Genomic DNA, 24,706 nt, shown 5'->3' on the forward strand with positions numbered 1-24,706 from the left:
TGAGAACCTGGCGGCGGTTCAACGACCCCGCCCTCGGGGTCCCCAGGGGGCATCTTCTGGAGAGCTTGACAGTCTGGGACGCGGGCCCTCAAAGCAAACACAAACCCGCCTTGCTCCCCTTGCGTGGAAACTTCCCCGGCCTCGAGCAGAACGGGAGGGGGCGGCGGGGCGGCGGTTCCCCTCGCGGAGGCAGAGAACTGCGCGCGCGAGGCTCGGGGCGCGCGACGAGCGCGGCGGCCGCCGCCTCCTCCCCACCCCGCCTCTGCCGGCCCTGCCTCCTCCCTCCGCCCGGCTCGGCCTCCCTCGCTCCCTCCCCTCGTGGCTGGCTCCGGCGGCGGCGGCGGCGGTGGCGCGGCGGGGAGGGCGTGCGCCGGCCGAGAGGTGTCGGTGGTGAGGGAAGGGAAGTTTCAAGTGGAAGGTCGTTCGCCGGCCGGCTCGTCCTCCCGCTCTCCTCCGGCAGCATCATGGCGGAGCCAAGCGGCTCGCCCGTGCACGTCCAGCAGTCCCAGCAGACAGCCCCGGTGACAGCGGCGGCGGCGGCGCCCGCGGCCGCGACAGCAGCGGCGGCCCCGGCAGCGCCCGCGGCCCCGGCCCCGGCCCCGGCGGCGCAGGCCGTCGGCTGGCCCATCTGCAGGGACGCGTACGAACTGCAGGAGGTTATCGGTCAGTGCGGCGGGCACGGCGGGGTCGGCCCAGGCCGAGCGCCGAGGCCGGGAGGGAGGCGCGGCCGGGGGCGGGAGGGGGCGCGAGATGCCGGGCTCGCCTGCATGCACGCCCGGGAGGCAGAGCGGCCGGCTTCGGGGCCTACCGGCTTCAACAGTTTTTTTTTTTTTGTTCGTTTTCTGAGCGCTGGTGCTGCAGGAGGCGGCGCGGCGGATGTGACTCGCACTGCAGACGAGCCGCATGCTGCAAACTTTTATCTCCCGGATCGCCGGGGCGGCGGAGCCGGGGACCTGGCAACGCCGCCGCATCACCCTCCACCGGCGCGGTGGGGCCGCAGCCCGTGGCGAGTGGCCACGCGGGCAGGGAGCTGCGGGTGGGGTGGAGTGGGGTGGGGTTGCGGGGGCGCCGCCCTGGGCTTCCAGCGCCCCCGCGCTGCGCCGGGGGTGGGGGCCGCGTCCTGGGGGACTCGGGGCGCAGCCGCGCCTCTGCTCTTCAAGCTCCGCGCCTCCGCCTCCCGGGAGCAGCCTCCTGCGGTGGGTAACGGGGGCCACGTAGGAATCGCGGAGGCCCGGGTTCTTTCCCGAGGCCGGGGAGGATGCTGGTCTCCCTCCCTGACAGCCGCTGCTCCACGCCCGTCTTGCAGCCCGGCGCGCCCCGGTACCCGCCTCTCGGTGCCCTGGCGCGCCGCCTGCCGCCCAGCCCGGCCGCCCGGGGAAAAGCAGGCGCCCTGGCCTCCTCCCCTGCACCGGGCCGGTGCTTTCCTCTGGTTCAGGGCCGAGCTGCAAGAGTGAAACCCGAGGCTTTCCGTGATCTGCTTCCTGCTGTTCAGTGCCATCTAGTCGGCTCACAAATATCACCTTATCTTACATTTTTTAAAAACCTGGCGAAGTCAACGGCAAGAAGCCGGCATTACTTTTCCTTGGGCCAAGCACGTGAAAGGCCCAGAGATTTGTGTTGACCCTTTACTTAGAACCTTTCCTATTGGGTCATCCTTTTTCAGAGTCTTGTTAGACCTAGTTAGGGAAGCCTCCAGGCAAAGTGGACCCTCCACTTCTAACCTAACTGGGGCTGCGATGGGGTGCAGCTTTTTAAGTACGGTGTTGAAAAAGGAATTAAGGATATTTATGTAAAATATATATATGTGTATATATATATATTTTTTTTTGCTTTTCTTTAAAAAAAATTCTCCAGACCCCACTTTAAAAAATTGAAGCAGGAGAATTTCATTAGGCGTTTAAATGAGTATCCCCTGCTTCTGTGTGAAACAGCATAGGCTGAAATACACATATATTTCATATATATGAGAAAATGATGGGCAGAACAGTCACCCAGAATATAAAAACTTCAAATAATCTAAAATAGACGTCTCTCTATAAAATTCTTTGAAAACCCAGACCTTCCACAACTTTGGGCCAGGGGTTGTCAAGGGATGTGTCTTTGTGTCACTGCCTGGATTAAATCACTTTACGGGCTTCTCAAAGCCTATCCAGTGAAAACTGCTTTAACCTGGCGTATAAGCCCCTTCAATTTTTTGGTTTTGCCCCTTCCCAGAATCTGCTTGTGTTGATTGTACCCTGAATATTCTGCTGTCCTATGACATATCTGGTCTCCCATTCCCCGTTGTCTGGGCACAGGCTCTTTCTTCTCTCATCCAAGTGCCCATGTTTGTAGGGAATCTCTCAGCTTCCAAGGCCAGAGGGAGTTTTCCTTGAGAAGCCTTTTGCTTTTCCTGAGGCAAAGTACATTGGCTTCCTCTGCACCTCTTTTTACATACTTCATAGCATGTGATCCCCTATTTTTTATTTGTGGCACAAAATCTAAGGCCCTACTATGTCCCAAGCATTGTGCTAGATGTTAGTAGTATACAAGTTAATAAAAATGGTTCCTGCCCTCAAGGACTCCGCAACTTTATGTAAACGATTCTATAAGACGTGAAGAGTGAGTTCTGGGAGAGCACAAAGGTGGAGGGGGCTGGGCATCACGGGAACACCAGAATTTAGTTATAATCAATTTATGTGCTTATTTTGTCAATTATCAGGGTTATGATGCAAGCTTTGCCTTTTGAAAGCATAGTATTTTGAGTTGACTAGTTTTGTGAGCTAATGAATAAAAATCTTTTAAGTGTTGTGATTAATTGCACGGCTTCTTTCTGCTTGCAGTAACGGCATTGCTAATTATGGTTGGTCAGTTTACCTAAGGAATTTGAGAACAGAAACACCTGCTTATTACTCCTACCCCGAGTTTTGCACATTCACACTGTGGGAAGGGCTTTTCTACATTTTAAATTTATCTCATATTTTTCCAACTAAACGATGGTCTTTGCCGAGGCCATGTTATTGACAAATCAGATTGCTGGAATAGGGTTTTGCCAGGGCTTAATGTTTATAGGGAATTACAAGCCCATTTCCATTCCGTGTTTAATGCTAGTTGAGTGATTACACGTGAACTTATGGTGAACCACTTTTGCTTAAACATTACACGCAGAAGTTAGTAGTTCAGACACCGAACTAGTTTCGACACGAATGCGGGTGGAGAGCCTCTGCCTCCCCCTTCCATTCGGCAGGTGTCATATGATGGGGCTCCGGCAGTGTGAACTGCGACCAGCAGGAGGCTCGGATGTGCCTGAGCAGAAGACGAAGGGAGGCGCCGTGTTTTAACTTTCCAGCGTGGCACAGAGCACTTTTTCTTCATTTCCTCCTGGGCAGAGATTGGGGCCTCAGGATTAGGAGAGAATCGGTTTACTAAAATTCAAACAAAGCAGATTCAGTTGTTTGACTTCTGTTTTAGAAAAGTAAACACGGGATTTTGCAAGTCTAAAAATAAAGGTTTCTCCTCTGTTGTATTGCTGTTCTTGTGTTGTAAAAGATCGATGGAGAATTTGTAATGCTCTTAGGGGTAATCTAGTTCAGAAGTTTATGCATGACCTTGGAAATGATGTCAAGTCGATCGGAGGGAGCTTTATACTTAGGGGTTGAAAGTGTTGGGAAATTATTAAACTCCTTTTAGCCTCGATATTCTTATCTTCGTAGACTTGAGATATTAGTGTCTCCTAAGCAAGTAGCTACTCTTGGGAGGTCGTCTTTCCTCTTTATCCTCTTCAGCCTCGCGAAGCTTTGTCCCTCACCTCTCCCCTCCATCCCAGCCTCCAATTCCTTTTTTAGAAGTACCCGGGGTACCCAAAGATAGGCCAATTGGAAAATTAGTTTATTTGTTGGTGATATTAATAGTGTTACCTTTTTTGTGGAGCAGAATGAACAGCGAGTCATGTAAATGCTGGCTTTGGTATCTGTAGTAGAACTGAACCACCTCAAGGAACTTTTCTGTCAAAGGGCCATAGTCACCGCCATACCAGTTTCTGTACTTGAGTCCGATCGTTGTGGTAGGGGGGCTGTGATCTTGGCTGGTTTTCCTCACAGAAGCCCTAAATAGACTTGTGCCTCCGAGGATGTTTGCTTTTCTTAGGTTTTTTTTGCAGGATAAGCCTTTCTTTAGTTTTGTACTTGATTTCTCCGTGTTGATTCATTTTGTCCTGAGTGGTCATTTAGAATGATCTAAAAGTAATACCATTTAGGGGCGCCTGGCTAGCTCGGCCGGTGGAGCATGTGACTCTTGATCTTGGGGTTGTGAGTTCAAGCCCCACGTTGGGTTTAGAGATTACTTAAAAATAAAATCTTTTATAAAAAGTAATACATTTAATTTTTGGTCCTTGCCAACGCAAGAATTCGGTTCCTGGAATCCTAGCCATAGTTTGACCAAGGGCTACTCTGGGCACTTTATTTCTCTCCTGTGAATTTTTTTTTTTTTTAACCATTCAGATGCATTTTCCCCAAGCCCAGGTAATAGGGCATATGGCCAGGTTTTCAAGGAGCAACAGTGTTTTTCCTAAAATGAGACCTGAAAGCAGCCCAGAGCACTCTCGTTTCACTCTGTGCTCTGAGTTTGTGCAGAGTTCTGTGGTTTAGAGATTAGAACTGGTTTTATGGATGTTCTAGAGGGATCTTGAGGACCCTGGGAGCTGCACTGGCTCACAGTCGTTTTTGTAGGATCTCAGAGGGCCAAGGCCCTGAGTGTGTATCTCCCAGACCTTTAAATGCGCTGCTTTGCTACTGCTGTTGGTTTGCTAGTTTGGCCTTTTTTTTTTTTTTTTTTTTTAAGTAAAAGAGGCTTCAGATATATGGCTTAAGAGGGCCTCAGCTTTCATATCATTTCACTTTTTTTTTTTTTTTTGGTAAAGAGAAAAATGTATATAGAAATAATCTCTTTGTACTTTTTTATTATTGTGGTAAAATACACACATATACATCACATAAGATTTACCATTTTAACTGTTTTCTAAGCGTTTCAATCGTAATTGATATTAGTTACACTTATAACAGAAATGCTCTTTTATTTATTTTATAGAATTCACTGTGAAGCCATCCACACCTCAAGTTTGTATTTACTATTTGGATTTTGTCATCGTCTTCTCTGAATTTCGGTCATTTGTGTCTTTCATGAAATTTTTGTCTTTATCAGATTTATCAGTATGCCTTTCTTTATCATAATCTCCTATTTAAATAACAGCTTTAACGAGGTATACTTCACCTACCATACAATTCATCCCTATATAGTGTACAGTTCAGTGTGGGGTTTTTTTTTTTTTTTACTATATCTACAGATCTCAACAAGGATAATAATTCGTTTTAGAGCACAGAAATGCTCTTTTAAAGGTGCTGTTCAAAGTGCCATGTGGGAAAATGTCTCTAGGTGCAAAGAGACTTTTGGTAGTATCATTAAAATATTTTATTTATGCTTTTGATTTGTGGGCAGTAACATTATGAGTTCCTCCCTGTCTGTGACAGTCTGTCATGCACTGCATTTTTGATGATGTCTGAGAATGAATTACAACATTGCAGGCTCGGAAGTCAGATGGCCAGGTCTGTTTCATATCTTGACCATAGCAGTCCCTGGCCTTGTGACCTTGAGCAAATTACTTAGCTGTGTCTGCACTCAGTTTCCTCATCGCTAACATGGAGATGATCAAGATAAGATTGTGAGGATTGAGAGAGTGTAAAGCCCTTAGAAGGGTGCCTGGCACAGGGCACGCTTAGCCATGACTACTAAAAGCGACGTTGGCTAATCAGATGCAAGGTATCAGGAGAGACCACAGCCCTGTCTCTGGCAAGATGTTGGAGTGGCTTGAAGGGTTTCTCTGCTCAGTTTCTAGCAGGGAGGGAGTGGGTGGGAGGGTTTGCCTGCTCCTGTCCTCCTTCTGGGGTGTGCTGGCTAGAAGGTAGCTGGCAGCTTCGCTTCCCCCCCCCCCACCCCAGCCTTGCATCTTCCCTCCTCTGCAGGAGGAAGTGGAGAGACCTGTGGAGCTCCTGGCCATTTGGAGAGCTCAGGGGTTTAGGTGCCAAATGGCCCTCTGACAAGTGGTGAGAGCATCCTGCGGGAAGGTTGCTGGGAGGAACGACCCATTATGACAGGGCTCTGAGAAGGACCTGCTAAGACTGCACTTTTCTTCCACCTCTGAGTTCGCCCTGTGGAGGCTGCCATGCTGGCAGGAAATGCTGCTGACTAAAAGAAACATCACCGGGTCCCAGAGCGTGAGAGGACAGGAGCATTTGTTTTCAGATAAAGTCATCACTACTGCTCCCCTATCTCCTTCCTTCCCTCTCTGCTTTTCCCTCCACTTAAAAATACTCTCAGGTCTTTCTTATCTTTAACAACAAAAGAGAACAAAAGAAAACACTCACTACTCCTTCCTCCTCTAGCCACTACCTTCTCTCCTTCCTTCCTTCCTTCGGCAGCTAAGCCGCTTGAAAGAACCTCTCATTCACGTCTCAGCCGGCTGCCATCTGGCTCGCGCCCTATCGCTAAGAAACCAGAGTTGCCATCTCCACAATCAATGGGACCCTTGCATGGCAGCCACAGCCCCGGGACACTGCAGTCCTCTCTTTTCCCCTCTGCCGGATTTGGCACCATCTGCCCTCTTTCCTTCTCCTCTCCCGCCGGCCCCTGCTCCAGGATCCCCTTCAACATATGCCTGCGGCTTCACCCATCCCCTGAAAGGCGGACATGCTCCCTCTTTGGACCAGCGCATCTGCTGCCCTTTCTAGGTCTTTGTGTAGGTGTTCCACAGAACTTCGTACTCACGATTAAACTCACTGTCTCTCCACCTTTGCTTCGTCAACATCCTCCTTAAGACCCTCGAGCATGAGGGGCGCCTGGGTGGCTCCATCGTTAAGCGTCTGCTTTCAGCTCAGGTCATGATCCCAGGGTCCTGGGATCAAGCCCCGCATCGGGCTCCCTGCTCTGCGGGAAGCCAGCTTCTCCCTCTCCCACTCCCCCTGCTTGTGTTCCCTCTCACACTGTCTCTCTCTCTGTCAAATAAATAAATAAAATCTTTAAAAATAAATAGACCCTCGAGCGCGAAGCAAACATCCCACACTTTCCTGTGTCCTTCCATCTCCCACATAGAACTGGTCATCAGTCCTCGATATTCTGCGTCCTTGTCATCTTCTTTGCTCTGTCTTTAACTCCTCCTCTTGGCCACCACCGGTTTAGTCCAGTCCCTGATCAGTTCTTATTTGGGTTATTGTAATAAGTTCCTAGGTAGGTTCCTTCCTCGTCTCCGTTCTTGCTTCCAGCTACAGTATGCACTGTTAGCAAAATGAAAGAGCTATACCAACATTTTTATCAGTTACCCCAGGCTTACACACTTTTCGTGGCTTTTGTATCATTCTTAAGGTTAACTCTAAGCATGGTGTTGAAGGCCTTTTTGGGAATTGTCTCTTGCCTCCCTTTCCAGACAGACCTTCCTTGTCATTTCCATTCTCTAACTCCCAGCCCGTGGGAACCTTTTGCAGTTGCTGAAATGATTCATTCATATTATCCTACCCTTGCAAGGCAAGTTTTCACTCTGCTTGGAACACCATTCTACACCCTTCCCTACAGTCTCCATTTATCTAACAGAGAACACTGTCTCTCCTTTTAAGTTTTACCTTCATTGAAGTATAACATGCATGTGGAAAAGCGTCCAATTCATAAATGTACAAATGTACAGCTTGGTGCACATTCATAAATTGAACACACCCAGGTCTGGCCTCCCTGTTAAGACCTGGAATAAATGATTTCTTCACAGCCAACAGTCTCTGCCCCTGAGCCTCCTTTCCCTTTGCGCCTTGCTATGTTGGGTATTTCACCCCCTGGCGGTCCTCATACTGTGTGCAAATTGTTTGCTTCCTTGCCCATCCTGGCATTAGATGTTAACTCCCTCTTGAGGACCGTGTCTCTGGCCTCTACACCCCACACCTCAAATTAAGTATTTGATAAATGTTTTCTGGATTAAAGTCTGAACTCTGGGGATAGACACTCTTTCCCTTCTTGTTTAAGGAGAACATTGCCTGACTTCTAAAAATTTGCCTCCCTGGATCCTGAAGAGTCGATCTTGCCTGTGGTTGATGATGATGCTTATTTAGTTGCGTTTGGGCCAGTCAGCTTAAAGGGCTCTGTAGAAATTAGCTCATTAATCCTCCCAGATGAAGAGTAAGCACTTGAGCGCTTGCACTTGCCTGTACTGTGCAGGGAGGCAGCGTGCAGAGGCTCGACTTGCCTGAGGTCATTGGACTGCAAGGTGGTCTCTCCGGATGAAGGACCCAGAGCTCTCTATCACAGTTGCGGCATCCTTTTACTTAGGCGCTGTAGAGCAGGACAGGGAGGTCCTGGTACTGGTCTCTTCTTCTCTAGAGCTTTCCTTTCTTTGGTACACCCATGACCTCTCTCTTCCTGTTTATGTATTTATATATAACCCAACCTTGAAGTTCTATGGGGCCTCTTGCTGTGTAGAAATCAGGACTGTTGGGAAAAGATCAAGGATATAAGTGAAACACAGGAACAGAATATCAGGACAGGTGGCTTTCAAAGGTTGTTATGATGGCAGGGATTGTATTTTTAGAAATAATAAGAGACCAAAGGTAATAGGATTGGTGTGGATAGTATAGGGTATGGCTAAGACCATAGACCATTCTTCTTTTTAATTCAAAATCAATCTAATAGGTGTTATAATTCCTCCTATGGTGTATTCATTGGGAAGAAATCTTTTTTCCTGCTTAAATAGAATTCTTGTAATCCTATGAGGTTTTGCATTTTTCTCCAGGATGGGTTTTTTAAATTATACCAAACAACTCCAAGATGGTTGAAGTGATTCAAGTGTTTCGAGTGTTTCTTTTTGCAAATCTGCCATTCATTGGTCAAGTTTTTGATTCGAGAGAAGAATTCAATATGTTAATTAAAAAGGCATTTTAGGCTTGGCTTAACTGGGGAGCAGGGGAGAAATAGCAGCTCTTACGAGAATGAGTTGGCAGTGCTTTAGTTCTAGAATTGATTTAGGTACACACTTTGGAATCTGATGTGAGTAAATGCTGATATAGTTCATGTTTCTTTCCACCTGCCAGTTGTCTGAGAATAAGCTCTGGTTTAGTTTTAAGAAACTTCTTGGACATTGAGGAATTAGACGAATTGACTTTTAAAACTGATTGTATATGTAAATATATAGGAAAATATCATTTTAAGATAGACTTTTGTTTTCAAACTTCTTTCGGTAAGTGACATTTAGTATAATTCTCAGAGGCCAAGTAGTGGGGGTGCTCATTCAGTTCTTCCCTTAGGTGAAAGTATAGGTTTTGGTGACGTTTTTGGGGTTTAGGTCACTGTTAGAGCTATTTGCTGGAAGAACTAATGTGGTAAGTGAAGATTGATGACTTTCTGCCATATGAATGATAGATCTTCATTTGGGGAATATATTTTTAAATTTAATTTTATTAATTTTTTTTTTAAAGTAAACTCTACCCCCAACATGGGGCTTAAACTTAGGACCCTGAGATCAAGAGTCACGTGCTCTACCAATTGAGCCAGCCAGGCACCTTCATTTGGGGAGTATTTTGGAAGCCAGTGACCTGTGACAGTTCTGAGACTTCTCATAATCATTCTGTTGATGGTTGAGGTCTTATAAGAACCCGTGCTCTTGTTTTGTACTGGTAGCATCTGTTTTGACCAGGGTTTATAACGGGCGCATTCCAATTGCTTTTTTGCTTGCCCTGTTTAGTTTGGGGGTTGATATTTTCTGGATTGGTGCCTATTGGCCTATCTTGTATTACTTACATTTTAATTAGAATTATCTGGTCCGTCCTTCCTTCCTTCCTTCCTTCCTTCCTTCCTTCCTTCCTTCCTTCCTTCATAATTGGCAATGTCACCATCCCCTTTGCTTAATTATGGGGTGACTCAAGAAAGCAGGGAGAAAGAGTGCTCTGGGGAAGGAATGATAGGTCATTGTTGGGTTTTATAAGTCAATTCCTAAGAGAGGAATGGCATTAAGAATGCAGAATCAGGAAATTTAATTTTGGAACAGACTGAAGAGAAAATCCATTCCTGCTCCTTTGTTTTATAGATCAAGACTCTAGTGGCTTAAGTTCTTCAACTTTATTTATTATTTTAAGCTTTTGGTCCCAAAGTTCTTAGAATCTCAGGCTTGTGATTCCTGCCTAGTTTAGTTTTTTTTTTTTCTACATACATCACATTGGTTCCTCATTAGTGAAAAGGAAGAAGTTAGAAATATTACTGAGTCAATGAATTTTATAACTACCATTTTAACAGAGTATCCATCTGGGATCGTATTTACCATGTAACTATCACAGTAAAAATCTTACTTATTTCTTTAGAGGTGTTAAAATGATCTTTATGTATATTTCTTCATCAGGGTGTGTTTTATTTAACATGTAAGCATGGTGGTGTATGAACATAAAGTCATTTCATTTCTATCATCATCCTTTGCCTGCTCTGTTAAAATAGACTGGGTTATAACCTTATCAGTGAGGTGGAGTTGGGGGCGTGCATGGGCGTGTTGGAAAGTAAAAGGCTGAGGAGCAGCAAGGTGATGGGTGAAGAAAGCATATGAAGTAGAGGAACTTCAGAGCTGATCACTAGCTGGAGCAGTTCCTGCACAAGAGCCAGGTCCCTTCTGCCAGGCTGATGCGTTGTCACGGCGAGAGCAGCGACAGTGTTCTTTACTGGCTGTCTGGTTCTAAGCTGTCCGGTATGGTAGCCGCTAGCCACATGTGGCTATTTAAATTTAAAATAATGGAAATTAAATAATTTTGGAGGGGTGAGTGGAGAATAGGCGGAGCACAGAGGATGTCTAGGCTGTGAAAGCATTCTATGGGATAGCATAATGATGGCTACATGACATTATCCTTTTCCCCAAACCCATTCCCCAAACTCTGAGCGTATGGCATCCAGAGTGAACCCTGATGTCAGCTATGCACTTCGGGTGGTAACAACGTGCCGGTGTGGGTTCGTCTGTTGTGACAAGGGGATGTTGATAACGGGGGAGGCTTTGCGTGTTGGGGGGGCGGCAGAGGGTATGTGGGAAATCTCTGCCTTCCTCTTGGTCTTGCTGTAAACATAAAACTGCTCCGAAGAATAAATCTTTAAAGAAGTTAAGTAAAGGACAGTTCCTCAGTTTCACTAGGCACATTTCAAGTGCTCAGTAGCTAATTGTGGCTAGTGTGGCTATAGAACTGGATTTTGTTTCTTTAACTTCAAGTCTATAATCCATACTATCCAATAAGCCTATTGGATAGCTCAGATATAGATTATTCCATTACCGCAAAACGTTTTATTGGACAGCACTGGATGATAACTTCTCCAGAATGTTCAGAAAACGACTAAATATTGTGACGGCCACCTCCTGATAACATGCTACGGCGTTGACACTGACTTAGAAGTACAAAAAGGAGAGAGGCAATGCTAACCTTATTTAAAAAATAAAATCTTTTGTTTCACTCTGTGCTCTATTTGAAAGCTAATTGATTCGTATTTTCAGAAGAACAGTTATTCTTTCTTGGTGTGTGGTGAAACAGATAACTTCTGTTGACGTAGGGAGATAGTTCTGAAGTGTGAGTTTTTATCTTACCCACTTAACTCATTCTGGGATGTTCCTGTGATTATTGTAAACACGGAGAATCCTCCCAAATGAAATCCACTATTTTCAGAAGTATCAAAATGTTACATTTCCTTAAGAAATCACTTCAGAGTCTCGGGCTTGGATGTGGTAGACCTTATCACTTCAGTTTATTTTCTTTTATTTATGAAGAAAGAACTGACTAGGGTTTTTTTTTTTTTTAAATGAAATTACAAAGGAGTTGTGAAATTAACTCTACTTGGAAAAAATAATACCTATACCAATTTTAGTCACCGAAATGGTGAGTTTGAATCATGGACACTTCTTTTCTCTTGAGTTTAAAACAATTTGGTATCTCAGTCATTAAAAGATTAATGGTTTAACCTAAGTAATGTATCACAAAGCAAATGAAACATCCGGTATTTAAGTCAGTACCTTAACAGAAATGCACACTTGGTAACCACTGTTTGGGTAGGATACCTGCTTTGTTAAGAGAGAGAATTAATGACTGAGGGGTGAAAAAAAAGTCTGTGCAGGGAGATTAACTGGGTTTAATTTTGGGCAATTCAGGAACAGTCTGTACTTTCTCATGTTTGGTGTCCCTTGGGTGACTGGGGCCGTAACAGAATATTTTACTATGTAATCCTTTAAAATTTTTCCTTGTGTATGCCCTTTCAAGTTTCTGGAGCCCTACATCCAGTGCCTGACCTTCAACAAGGGTTGTTGTGGAAACAGTCTTAACATGGCACCTTTCCTGGGCACTTGGGAGGCTGAAATAGAGCTAGGAGCAATGTCTCTGTGTAGTTTCAAATTGTGATCATTAGGACTCACTTAAGAAGAGGAATATTTTTGGCATAAGTTAAGATCAGGGGCTAGATTGTTTATCTTTACTAAAATACTCATCAGTTGTTTAAAAAGTGACCATCTCTAGGACTAAGACATAATGAGCCTCTGAGTTCATTTCTAGCCATCTTCCCGATTGTTTCTACAGAAGCAGCAAGACTTTTTAAGGGCCATAATTTCATGTCCTGCTCTTTAAAGCCCATTAGAAATAGACAATATAGGCATCTTGGAAGCTTATTTTTGCTAAAATAGCCTTAAAAGCAGGTAAGTGACATGCAGTCACTAGCGTGGGTAAAAGTTCCAGGTACTTGTGCTTGCTTGTAGCTTATGTTCCATTTAGTCTACCTTATGAAGAGTGAATTGTCTTTAGCTGTGTACAGTTGTTTAAAAATTAAATATTCCCTTGTCTCTTGGAGCTACTTGGAAGAAGGGGAGTGTCAAACATATGAAAGGTGATCTCCATGGGATACGATTGACTTTAAAATTGATCACACCAGAATTTACCTACACAAGAAATACTGTTTCCTTTAATAAGGAGGTGGGAGGTGGTGGGAGGCTGTCCACTTACACTTTATAGCTACATTTTATTTTATTTATTCTTTTAAAGATTTTATTTATTGTCTCAGAGAGAGCATAAGCTGGGGGAGCGGAGCGGCAGGCAGAGGGAGAAGCAGGCTCCCCGCTGAACAAGGAGCCCCATGAGGGACTCGATCCCAGGAGCCTGGGATCATGACCTGAGCCGAAGGCAGGCGCTTAACCGACTGAGCCACCCAGGTGCCCCTACATTTTATTTTAAATGAAAAAAATTACCCGTTTCTATCAGCCCTCCTACGAAGAAATGAGACCGATTTCTAATGTGACATTAATTTGCTCTTGAGATATTTCCAGAAACTGTTTCAAGCACTTGTAGCTTTATTGGAATAATAATTTAATTTTGCAGAATGACTCTAGCCTGAACAGTGGTGTTGGTTGTTTAAAGTCATTGTTTTTAATAGATTCGGCATCACTACTTCACAGAAGTACTGAGATGACCCAGGACTGTGGTTTGAGATTACAATGAGTTGTTTGTCTAGAGGTAAGGATAGCACAAGCAAAAGCTGATGCTGGACTGAGAGGATGCATGGTCGAGTGGGGAGAAGATTCCAAGATGAGATCTGTGAAGCCAGAGATGAGCACCAGGCAGCCAAAGACCTCAAGACCTGAGCAGGAGTAAGAGACACAGAGAGAGAAAGAACTCAGGGGCATATCCAAGTTTAAAATTTGCAGGGGTTTGGCAAGGGGTCAAAGCAAGTAGGGGCAATATAGTTTTTCCCGGAAAGTTTCCGTGGCAACATCTGGTTGAGTTGGGCACCTCATTTAAAGCTTTGCCTTCAGGGGCCAAGGCTCAGTGTGGACTTCGACAGTCCTTCTATCAGCTAGGTATAGTTGTGTTACAAACCTACTGGCTTAAACCAATGACCATTCTATTTGCTTACGATTCTGTGGGTTGGCGATTTGTCGGCTGGGCCGGGCAGGTCTGCTGGTCTTGCCTAGGGCCAGTCCATGGCCAGCTGGGCTGGGGCTATCTCTTTTAAGACAATCTCACTTGTGTGTGTGGTGGTTGGTGCTGGCTGTCAGCTGGCCCTCTCTCCTCTGATTTTGCATTCTCAAGGAGGCTCACCTGAGCTTTATCCCTTGGCTGCAGCCTTGTGCGAGGTTAGCAGGGCTGCAGCTGCAAGGGCTCCAGAGGCCGAGGCTTGGGACTCACCCAGTGTTGCTCTGTGTCACTCGCGTCACCCGGCCAGCTCAGATTCAAAGGGAAGGGAAATCCATTTCCTTGCTTGTTGGGCGGAGAGGTAAAATCACATGGCCAAAGGACATGTATACAGAGATGGGAGGAATTCTTACTGCCCTCTTTGCGAAGTCTCTACCACAGTAGCTTTATTTAGCTGGAGAGTGATGAATAGACAATGTTTGATATTCATTTAACTTTCCTTTTTAACTTGTGGTAGGGGAGCTAATTGCTCACCTACCTTCATTTTGGTTATTACAGCGTGGCTGATTATAGGTTTTTATAAACTAACGGACTGGGTGAACTATCTGTCAGAGTGAGTTTTGCTAGAGAAGTAACTTTAGAAGTATATAACTTGCTAAATAATCTAAAGATGTTGATTCCAGTTGGACATTTGAAGGGTGAAGGGGTGTGTGTGTGTGTGTGTGTGTGTGTGTAATGCTGATCCTTTTTAGCTTTGAGGTGTTTTATTCCAGACTGACCTTCTTAAAATTCAACACATTAAAACTATAGGTTGTTTGCATGCATATGTACTTATTTCTCCTGCCATCTAGAAGACAGTGAACCAGATCTATCATAGCCCCCAAAATAACATGTTGTCTCTGCATCACTCAGTTCAAGTGTAGATTGTTGCTTACATAATTATGGAAGTTTCTTCACTTTGAAGTCAATCCAGCAATATTTTACTGCCAGTTTTATAATCAGTTATAATCTATAAAAAAAGATTTGCCATCCTATTAGGATAAAAAGATGAGAAATCTAGTAATAGTTATTGGCAGAATTTGCCCATTTTCTTTAGTTTATCATATAGGAATGTCAGAAATAAGAGACGGATGGGAGATGTGCGAGGATACCATTTATTAAATTGCAGTCTTTCTGGTAAAAGCACTTATGAAATATCGTATGCTTTTAGATGTGGGAAGAGGGCTGAGTGTTATCGTTATACATTTACAGATTTAAATGTGACTTCTGTTTTTTCCAAAAGGGGAGACTGACGTGTACGTTGATTAGATACGTGGAATGTCCTTCCTGTGGTTGGCCCACATCGTTTTGTCACAAAAGGAAGGAGGATTGAGAAAAGGGTGTTACCTAGACCTCTGGGTTGTAAAAACCTCCAAGCTTGTTTATCTTAAACTTTCCAAATATTATACAAGCATTATACAGAAAATGTGGATAATACAAATGAGTAAAAGGGGAAATTCCACCCGTCACCTCATTGTGCAGGGCTAGATGGTGTTTGAATTTTCATGTAGGAGTGTAAGTTGAGATGGGATAGGACTTTAAAAAAAAAGTATAGGGCGCCTGGGTGGCTCAGTCGTTAAGCGTCTGCCTTTGGCTCAGGTCATGGTCCCAGGGTCCTGGGATCGAGCCCCACATCGGGCTCCCTGCTCGGCGGGAAGCCTGCTTCTCCCTCTCCCACTCCCCCTGCTTGTGTTCCCTCTCTTGCTGTGTCTCTCTCTGTCAAATAAATAAATAAAATCTTTAAAAAAAAAGTATAAATGGATATATTTGGAGATTGATACATTTTAGCATTGTCAGTGTTTTCACATTTCATTTGTTTTGAGAAAGAAAAATAAACCAGTGGTAGATTAATACTTGTTGGCAAAAGTGATTTGTTTCTCAAAAATTTGATACACACTGAAAGTGAAGCACACTTTATGATTATTAGACAGATTATATATATGTATCTTTCTCACACTTACGTGTTTTCAGAATACATTTACCACCTAATGTTAATGTCTGTGTTGCAATTTAGTATTTCCTACAAGTGTCTGTTATTTGCCTTTTGTCCTCTGCGTGCTATGGATCCACCTTATTTGGTATTTGGTACTTTCCTGATTGGAAGTGAAAACATTTTACAGAAAGTTCTGGGATGGAGGGAACTGAAGAGTAAGTAACTTTCTCATTGTTTGTGGGTGTCTTTGAACACAGTAATGACTTTTAGATTTCACCTTGACCTTTCATATCAAACCTAGAGCTGACAGTATGAGGATTTTTTAAGATTGGGTAAATATATGCTTTTTTTAAAGATTTTATTTATTTCTTAGAGAGAGAGAGTATGAGAGAGAGAGAGCACGAGAGGGAAGAGGGTCAGAGGGAGAAGCAGACTCCCTGCTGAGCAGGGAGCCCGATGTGGGACTCGATCCCAGGACTCCAGGATCATGACCCGAGCCGAAGGCAGTTGCTTAACCAACTGAGCCACCCAGGCGCCCTATGCTATCTTTTTGTAGAACCAGCTGTTTGGTTTCATGGGCACCCAGGGGAAATGAATCTTTAGGAATTTAATTTGATGGTCTGAATGTTGAATTTTTTGGTTTTTTAAGTTTCAAGGATTTTAGAGCATTTTCAACAAAAGGTTGAAGTAGCTATTGGCACAACTAGTCTCTATTTTATTTTTAAAACTTTTTAAATTACAAGGATATAAAAAATACTTTAGTCAAGTAGGTGAAAATAACAACCCTCAATTTTCATTTCCAGAGTTACTCTCTGTGGTCAGTGTGGTATGTATCTTTCTGGATGTTTTTCTGTGTATACATATGCGCGTAGATTTTTTCCAAAGTTTAATAATTTCATTTTAAAGATTTTATTTATTTTGGAGAAAGAGCATGTACTTGAGGGCACCAGCAGGAGGGAGGGGCAGAGGGAGGGGGAGAAGCAGAGTCCTTGCTGAGCAGGGGGCCCGACATGGACCCTGGGATCATGATCTGAGCCGAAGGCAGACACTTAACCAACACTTAACCTGAGCCACCCAGGAATACTCAAAATTTAATTATTATACATGTAATATGGTAACTGTGCATATTGGTCTACACTTAGTGATTTTACTTCTACGAAGTAGTAATATGTATTACTTCTGTGTATTTTCTGTATATATTTGTAGTAAAATATACACATCACAAATATTCACAGCTATATTCTAGGTCATTTCTCATAGATCCATCATCTCATTTAATAATATTTTATTATTTATATTTAAATATTCTTATTTCTATTCCAGGTCCATTTCTATTCTGTGGATACACTTTAACCAATCTTTTATTGGTTAACTTATTGGTTGTCTCCAGGTTTCTGTATTTCTGTGAGACAGATATCCCAAAGTGGGACCGCAGGAACAAATGGTATTGCATTTGTACTTTTGATTGTGGAAATTTCCTCCAACTGTTAGCTAGTTAGTCGCCTTCTTAGTTGCTCCCCTTTCTGCCCTTAAAGGTAGACGGGAGTTAGATTGAGAAGGCATCTTGCCTTATCTCCTACTTGACCCAGACCTGAGCTATTTAAGACCAGGGGGAGAAAATGATGGGTGAGGTGGGGTGGTCGTGGATTGGAAAAAGAGAAAAATTATCATCCAAGTGCACTTTATGAACTTAAGAAATGAAAGGTCATGACGTTTATTACTGTGAATCAACTGACAGAATGATCTTTCTGAATTGGTGAAAAGTCTGGATTATAGAATGTAACAAATTTGATTTATTCTTTGGGTTACAAGGCCCAGGGACTCACTGAGGTTACCCCCGAGTAACAGGACATTGCCTATGAAGACAGATGTGGGAATGGAGGGGCAGGAATACCATCCCCGGTCCCAGGGCTTTGCAGCAGTCCAGGAAGTCCTGGGCACCTGGCTCTGGGGGACTTGCAGGCTTCTCCTGAGCCCCGTAAGTGGACAGGACCGCAGCAGCGGGAATTTTGGGGCCTTCAGTCCAGAATCCTCTAACCTTGGTGTCATTTAGCCAATTGGGCTGAGTCTGCTTTTGCCCTTGTCTACCTGCTCCTCTCTCCGCACTCCTGCGGTTTCTGCTGGCTCAGAATTTTGCCTCATTCAGAACCGTTACGGCTTTTCTCTTCCTCTTTCCCTTTTAGCCGCAGCTATGTCTGCTGATGGCTAGATTCTCTCTTTATTTACCAATCTTAATGCCAAAGACTGAGAATCCAGTTTTGACCAGTGTCCCTGCATAGGACACCTGCCTGCCTGTGAACTGCTGCCCAAAGCTCAGGTGCCCTCTTCAGGTGAGGGTGAAATGCAGGAAGCCCCTACCTGGGAAGGGATCTTGGGGGTGGTAGGCGCCACGAGTCAGTGTTTATCGCACATTGCTCTTAGCGAAGTGACCCGTCCGGAATGTGATCCCGATTAGTGTGCTTTTTTGTTATACACACACACACACACACACACACACACACACTTTGTTATACAAATATATATTAGACAAATATGTATATAATATATATGTAATGTTATACAAATATATATACTTGTGATGAGCTTAAAAAAGCAGTTTATTCTTTTAAGTCAGTAAATACTTCCCTGGGACACAGCCTCCCCTTTTCCCCATGGAGTAAATTGGGAAAATTTGTGCCCCGTCTCAGCTGTAAATTATCTTCAATTCTGAAGTACTGATGCCTGGATCATGAGATACGGTTTTGCCTTTTCTGCTGGTCTGGAAAGTGGCATGAAATAGTTCATCCTGTTTATGACGGTGCAGTTCTGAAAAATAGACCTGGATCCCAGGACTGCGTGAACAACTCACTTTCCGATGCGAGTAGTCTTATCTCAGCTGCACCTTCTCCCACGTATGTTAGGAAGAGTATCTAGTCCTCCCTAATTTTATTAGGTGTTGGCCACTCCAGTGTTTCAGAGATGAAGAGTCATTTGTATTTCTCTAAAGCTGCTTTGTTTTCTTCCTGAGGGTCACAGTCAAGTTTCCCCCACACCCTTGGCTTTTCCTGTTCTCCCTCCTCAACCCCAGTCTGCTTCTCCTTCAAAATCATGGCTAGTAGGTTGTTTCAGTGACTCTTGAATTCCTGAGCCCTTAACTGGGCGGCCCATGTCTCTCAGCATCTCAGAAGCAGTTGTCCTGTTACTTTTTAAAATGAGAACCATGTTCATGAAATGCTGTCTTGGTTTGGTTTCAGATCACTTGAACTGTTATCTGATTTAAGAGGCAGCTCTGAAGCCCCTGTTTACCAAAAGGTTTTGATTATCATTTTGTAGGAATTTTTGTTGGGTAAAAGAAAGATGAGCCTTTGGAAAAGACAACCAAATGGCCTTATTTCATTTTGGAAAGTTTCTTTTGGTGGTCTTGAATTTGGTATTTTAATCTGCTTCAGAATTGCTGCTTCTCACTGAGCAAAATTAAACGTTATTGAAGTCTGTGCCCTGCTCTGTATTTTTTAGGAGAAAAATCTTTTAAATACTTTTGGGTAAGGGCATGTGTAATTTAAAGCTTTCATTTTGACAGCTTGGTTTTAGCCGATAGGCATGTTAATCTCTATTTGATTGCTTTGGTGGCAGTTGAAAATCACCTAGTGCCTGGCTTAGAGTGCATTTATAAATGTACTTTCTTTTGGTTTTCATTTTGTGAAATAATAAAGTGAATTTTCCTACATGTTACTTTATTACAGATTTGACTGATTACCAGATTTATTTATTTTTCCTAAAGATTTTATTTATTTATTAGAGAGAGAAAGTAAGCGCGTGCATGAGCAGGGGGAGGAGCAGAGGGGGAGAGAGAAGAAGGGGGAAAGAATCTCAAGCTGACTCTGCGCTGAGCATGGAGCCCAACTCCATCCCAGGACCCTGAGATCACGACCTGAGTGGAAACCAAGAGTCGGACGCTCAACCAACCGAGCCACCCAGGTGCCCCTGATTACCAGATTGAAGTAAAGAGTTTAACCATTTTTTCCTTTTGATTCTATGTCCCTTTATCCTTTTCTTAATGCTGGTATGCTGATGTATGGGTAGCTGCCTTTTCAGTTATTTTATAGCATGATAGGAGAGTGGAATTTTTTTTAAGCACTTTCATTCTTTTCAGTTTTGGCTTAATTTTCATTATGTTCTTTCTTAATTTGGAAGAGTCAAAGTATATGTTAATATGATTATATATAGAATATGTGACTATTACATCAATTTTTTTCTTTATGTGTATGGAGGCAAAAGATATATGTGTGTAAAATTATATATGACCAAAGAAAAATTATGGGTAATAAAGTTATTTGACTCTTGGGGAGAATTTTATTATATCTCTTGAGATATAATAATCTTTGAAGGAAAGTGTTGACAATTAAAATTTTGGGAGGGTTTCTCCTCTCTACCTGGAAGACTTGAGGGCACATAAAGGTGATTCGAGCCAACTGGATGATTCTGATGCAGACTCCTGGAGTACCCGCAGTGTGTCTCCTGGACTGAGTACTTTACATCCTTTCGTGTCATTCTTACCTCATTCTTGCCAGGATTGGCATGATGATCCTAGTTTTACAAATTAGGAAGCAGAGACTTGGGCGATCACATAATCTGTTGAAGGTCACACAGGTGGATGTGAACCCATCGAGCCCTGGTTGCAAAGCACCTGTCCTTTCCAGGGTCCCTTGACTCCTCTGCTTTTGCTATTTGATCTGCCTTTACGATTCTCAAGCTATCAGGACAGAGTTAATTTCTAGAAGGAAGGTCCCTATTTTTAAAGCAACATCCCATGGTGTCATGCTGCTTTAGTGATCCTACTTTGACTTGTAGTTGAGCTGAAACTTGCACATTAGGCCATCCCAGGCTTAGATCCCATTGGCATCATTTACCAGCTTTGTGACTGTGAGCCACTTCCTTGGCCTCATTGTGCTTCATGGTGCTTCATCATCAAAATCAGGACCGTCATATCAGCCTTACCAGATAATAATTATAATGCATAATAAATAACAATGATGATGATTGTAATTATAGCAGTTAGCACTGAGGAGCTATTATGTATCAACCCCTGGGCTAAAAGCTTTTTGTAGTTCAGTGAATCCTCACAGTAACACCAAGGAGGAAGGTTCAGTTATCTCTGTTTTATACAGAAAGTCCTCAGTATGTGAAGTTTTATTTTTTTGAAGATTTTATTTTTATGTGAGAGAGAACGAGTGAGCGAGCTTGCGCATGTGTGTGCACATGGGGAAGGGGCAGAGCAGGGGACAAGCAGACTCTCCGCTGAGCGCCAACCTTGACCTGAGCCAAAACCAAGAGTCGGAGGTGTAACGGACCGAGCCACCCACGCGCCCCTGTGAAGTCTTTTTAAATTATTTCTATTTTTCATGCCAGTATACCTTTCCATTGGTATGCATAATTCAGGATTCACTGACTTAGAGAATTCACTCAATAAATTTGAACACCTATTATATGGTCATTAAGTTCAAGTTTTTCTCTTTGAGTGTTTTATTTGAGTGATAACTTTTTATACATATAATTAATTCTTGAACAGGTTGTGTTGTTAAAAGATTAATTTTATGATAAGCACTAATTTAAATAATCACAAACAGGAAAAGCATAGACAGAAGTGCCTACATTCCGAGCTAGTTTTTATTGTGTCCTCCAAATTAATTAATGCTACTATGTTGGTAGAAAGGGCTCTGGAGATTATATGAGGGGGCCAGGAATCTTTTAAAAATGCCCTCTATTCGTCCTCTCATCTTTTCTTCTCTATCATACAAAGTGCCTAGAAATTCAGTCAATAAGGCATAAAACAGCAATCCTCGTGGCCTGTCATCTGTCTACAATCAATGATGGGGATGCTGGGAGGTTTGAAAACGTTATTAACATTAATGTGAAAATGTTGACATCTATAGAGAACACAGTTCGGGCAGTGGACCCAAATACGTTTCATTATAAAAGAGAAAACAGTAGGGCTTTGCTCATGTACTTCCCAACATTGAAACTAGACCAAAAAATTCAGTCAAAACAGCAGACTATTAAACATTTAAAAGAAAAGAAAAAAAAAAAAAACCCCAGGCAAATGCACCCCTGTCTGAATGATCCTGTAATATCCTGGAATCTCCTGTCAGGGAGTACAGGGCTTTGTGTCGGTTAAGAAAGTTCTTCCCCACATGTTGGAGAAGGTGGAACCATGCTTCTCAGAACATGAAAAAGAGAGTGGGGGTAGTAATGAGTCTATTCAGAAAGACCTGAACAACTGAGCTGGCCAAAGGTGAGAACGTCTACCTCCCTGCTTTTATCTGATCACAGGGTGGGCTGATGATTTTCCATCTTTTTGGTGTTTGTTGAGCTCCAACGTATGCCAGGCGTTGCTGCATCTTGGTTGTAGAGAAGAAGCTCACTTTGGGGTGTGACCTTGAGGAACTTTGTCTCCAGGGGAAAACGGAACTAATTGCACCACAGTGAGGTGATTCTCTGGTGGAAGTGTGTAACCAAAATTTAAAGCTAATTGCTCCATCCCCAAAGTCATCCTGTCTTTTTCATCAGTAACATGTCATATATAGTTATTGTCAGGATCTTAAAAGAAGGCATTTCAAATCCAGTTTGTTAAATTCCCACCGCCCACAGTGTGCTGTAAAGTTTGTCCCAAGACGGTATTGTAGCGAGAGATCGACAGGACTAATGTTTTGATAAAAGCTCGATAATCCTCATCATGAAAACAGTTTCTGAAGTTTAGTGCTGTCTCTACAAACATGCGTTAAGTGTAGCATTGGTTGAATGTATATGTAAACATATATGTATATACGTCTGGCTTTTTGATGTGCATGTATTGACATCATGCTTTTATCTTATATGTAAACTATGGACTCTGAGATCATCAGTTTAAACTTTCAACAAGGAAGAGAAATAATGAAAAGGAACAATGGTTATTTTGTTTTCCCAGTAATTAAATTTACCATTGTTTGGAGAAATCAGCAAATGACCACAGGAAGTGAATTTAATCATGTTGTGCCTTTGAACAAAGGTATTCTGGGTCTAGTGGAATTTTTTACTTCTCATCATCCTGTTCACATGTTCACTTGCCTCCCTGTGCTGAAATCAACCACAGTTCACTATGATTTAACCACGTTCACAGATAATAATTTTAATACAAAAGAAATGGACTCGGGAAACAAAAGGAACTATTTTTTCTGACTCTTTTCTTACAGGTCAGCACTCAAAGCCAAAGATTTTTACCTTTTACTGGAAAAATATTTTCCTATGTAAGGTTTTTCTGTGAAGGCCCACTTGAAAATAGAACCCCTTCCATGCAGCCTAGATTAAATTGGAGGTGCTGTTTGATTAGCGGTGAGTCAGGATGTAGAATCTTACAAATCTTCTCAATTGCACACGTGTGCAACTGTATCATCTTTGACAATTTAAATAGTTTTTTTTTTTTTCGTCTAAAAGGAATTAAAACATTTAGTGGAGAACTGTTTAGAACCAGAGCTTGCCCTAGAAACATTGGCTTTCATTTTATGGACTGTTTTTCTTGATCCAGTTGAAAGAGAGTTTGACATGTCCTTTGGCATTGCCCGTCCATGTTATCTCTTTGAGATGCAAAGCTCTGTACCGTGTTAGTCATCTCTTACACTTCATCAGTGCTTTATTAATAGCTTCTTTGCCAAGTACTTTACACACACATCTCATTTAATACTCCTATCAAGCCAATGGGGAAACCAGAGCCCCAAGTTTAAAAAAAAAAATTTACCAGGGTCAGAATCAGTTTCCCTCTCTTTTAAGTCCATACTCTTTTTTTTTTTTAATATTTTATTTATTCATTTGAGACACAGAGATACAGAGAGAGAAAGCATGAGCAGGGAGAGAGGGAGAGGGAGAAGCAGGCCCCTCACTAAGTCCATACTCTTAACCACGACTGCTCCACAGCTTCGAGTGGTTTGCTCTCTGTTGCAGGGGACCCCTCCCAGGTAAGCTGACAGCATGTTCCCTGCATCACTGTCAAAAGGCTTTGTTTGTCATTTATTGCTGTTGCTAACTGAGCCATTTAATTTCATTCCATTATTTTTTCTCACATTGAAGGTGGTTAACAAAGAGTGATCTTGATTACCATGATTATTCAAGTACATAAGGAAATGAATGGCGACTCTCCACCTTTTTTCTGTGTGAATGCTCCAGAGCATGCCATTATGTTTTCGGGGGCCTTCCACACTGAGAGAAGTGAATAGTGCTTACATAGTCAAGTTTAACAGAGGCTTGGGAATCAAAATTATTTATATATCTGTGTGTGTGTGTGTGTGTGTGTGTGTGTGTGTGTGTGTGTGTATCTCTATCTATCTATCTATCTGGATGAAAGCAAGGAAAAAGAGGTTAAAGAAACTCAACTTGTCCTCCATCCTAACATCAAGGTAAGCAAGAGCCTGGCTGGTATCTGAAGTTGTGAACAGTCTTATCTTTTTTTTAAAGGTTGATTCTAAGAAATGGCTTCTTTTGCTCCTAAGCTGGATCTTTAGATAACACAGATTGCTAGGAAGGCAACGGAGAAACCAAAGGTGCATCTATCTATCTATCTATCTATCTATCTATCTATCTATCTATCTATTATCTATCTATCTATCTATCTATTATCTATCTATCTATCTATCTATCTATCTATCTATCTATCTATCTTGAGAAAAGAGTGCTAGCTTGCTCCAGACCACTTGGAGAGAAAATTAGGGATGGGTTAGAAGCTTTCTTCTTTTGTGGAAGGCATCTGTCTGACTGGCATTGGGTTTGGACAGTGGAGGGACAGAGAAGACCAACCCTCTGTGATCTA

At 43.0% G+C, this 24,706-nt stretch overlaps 1 protein-coding gene across 1 annotated transcript in view; it reads left to right on the plus strand.

Moving 5' to 3' along the window:
- Window positions 1-293: 293 nt before the first annotated feature.
- Window positions 294-24,706, plus strand: part of STK39 (serine/threonine kinase 39) — a 295,831-nt gene continuing 271,418 nt past the window's right edge. Inside the window, exon 1 of the mRNA XM_028124999.2 lies at window positions 294-663. Coding sequence (XP_027980800.1) covers window positions 465-663 — 199 coding nt within the window. The 5' untranslated portion in view covers window positions 294-464. The remainder of the gene's footprint in view (window positions 664-24,706) is intronic.

The sequence above is a fragment of the Eumetopias jubatus genome, unplaced genomic scaffold (genome assembly GCF_037043125.1).
Source record: "Eumetopias jubatus isolate StellerSeaLion01/CBP00866 unplaced genomic scaffold, mEumJub1_p1.0 scaffold_3, whole genome shotgun sequence".
Lineage (NCBI taxonomy): Eukaryota > Metazoa > Chordata > Mammalia > Carnivora > Otariidae > Eumetopias > Eumetopias jubatus.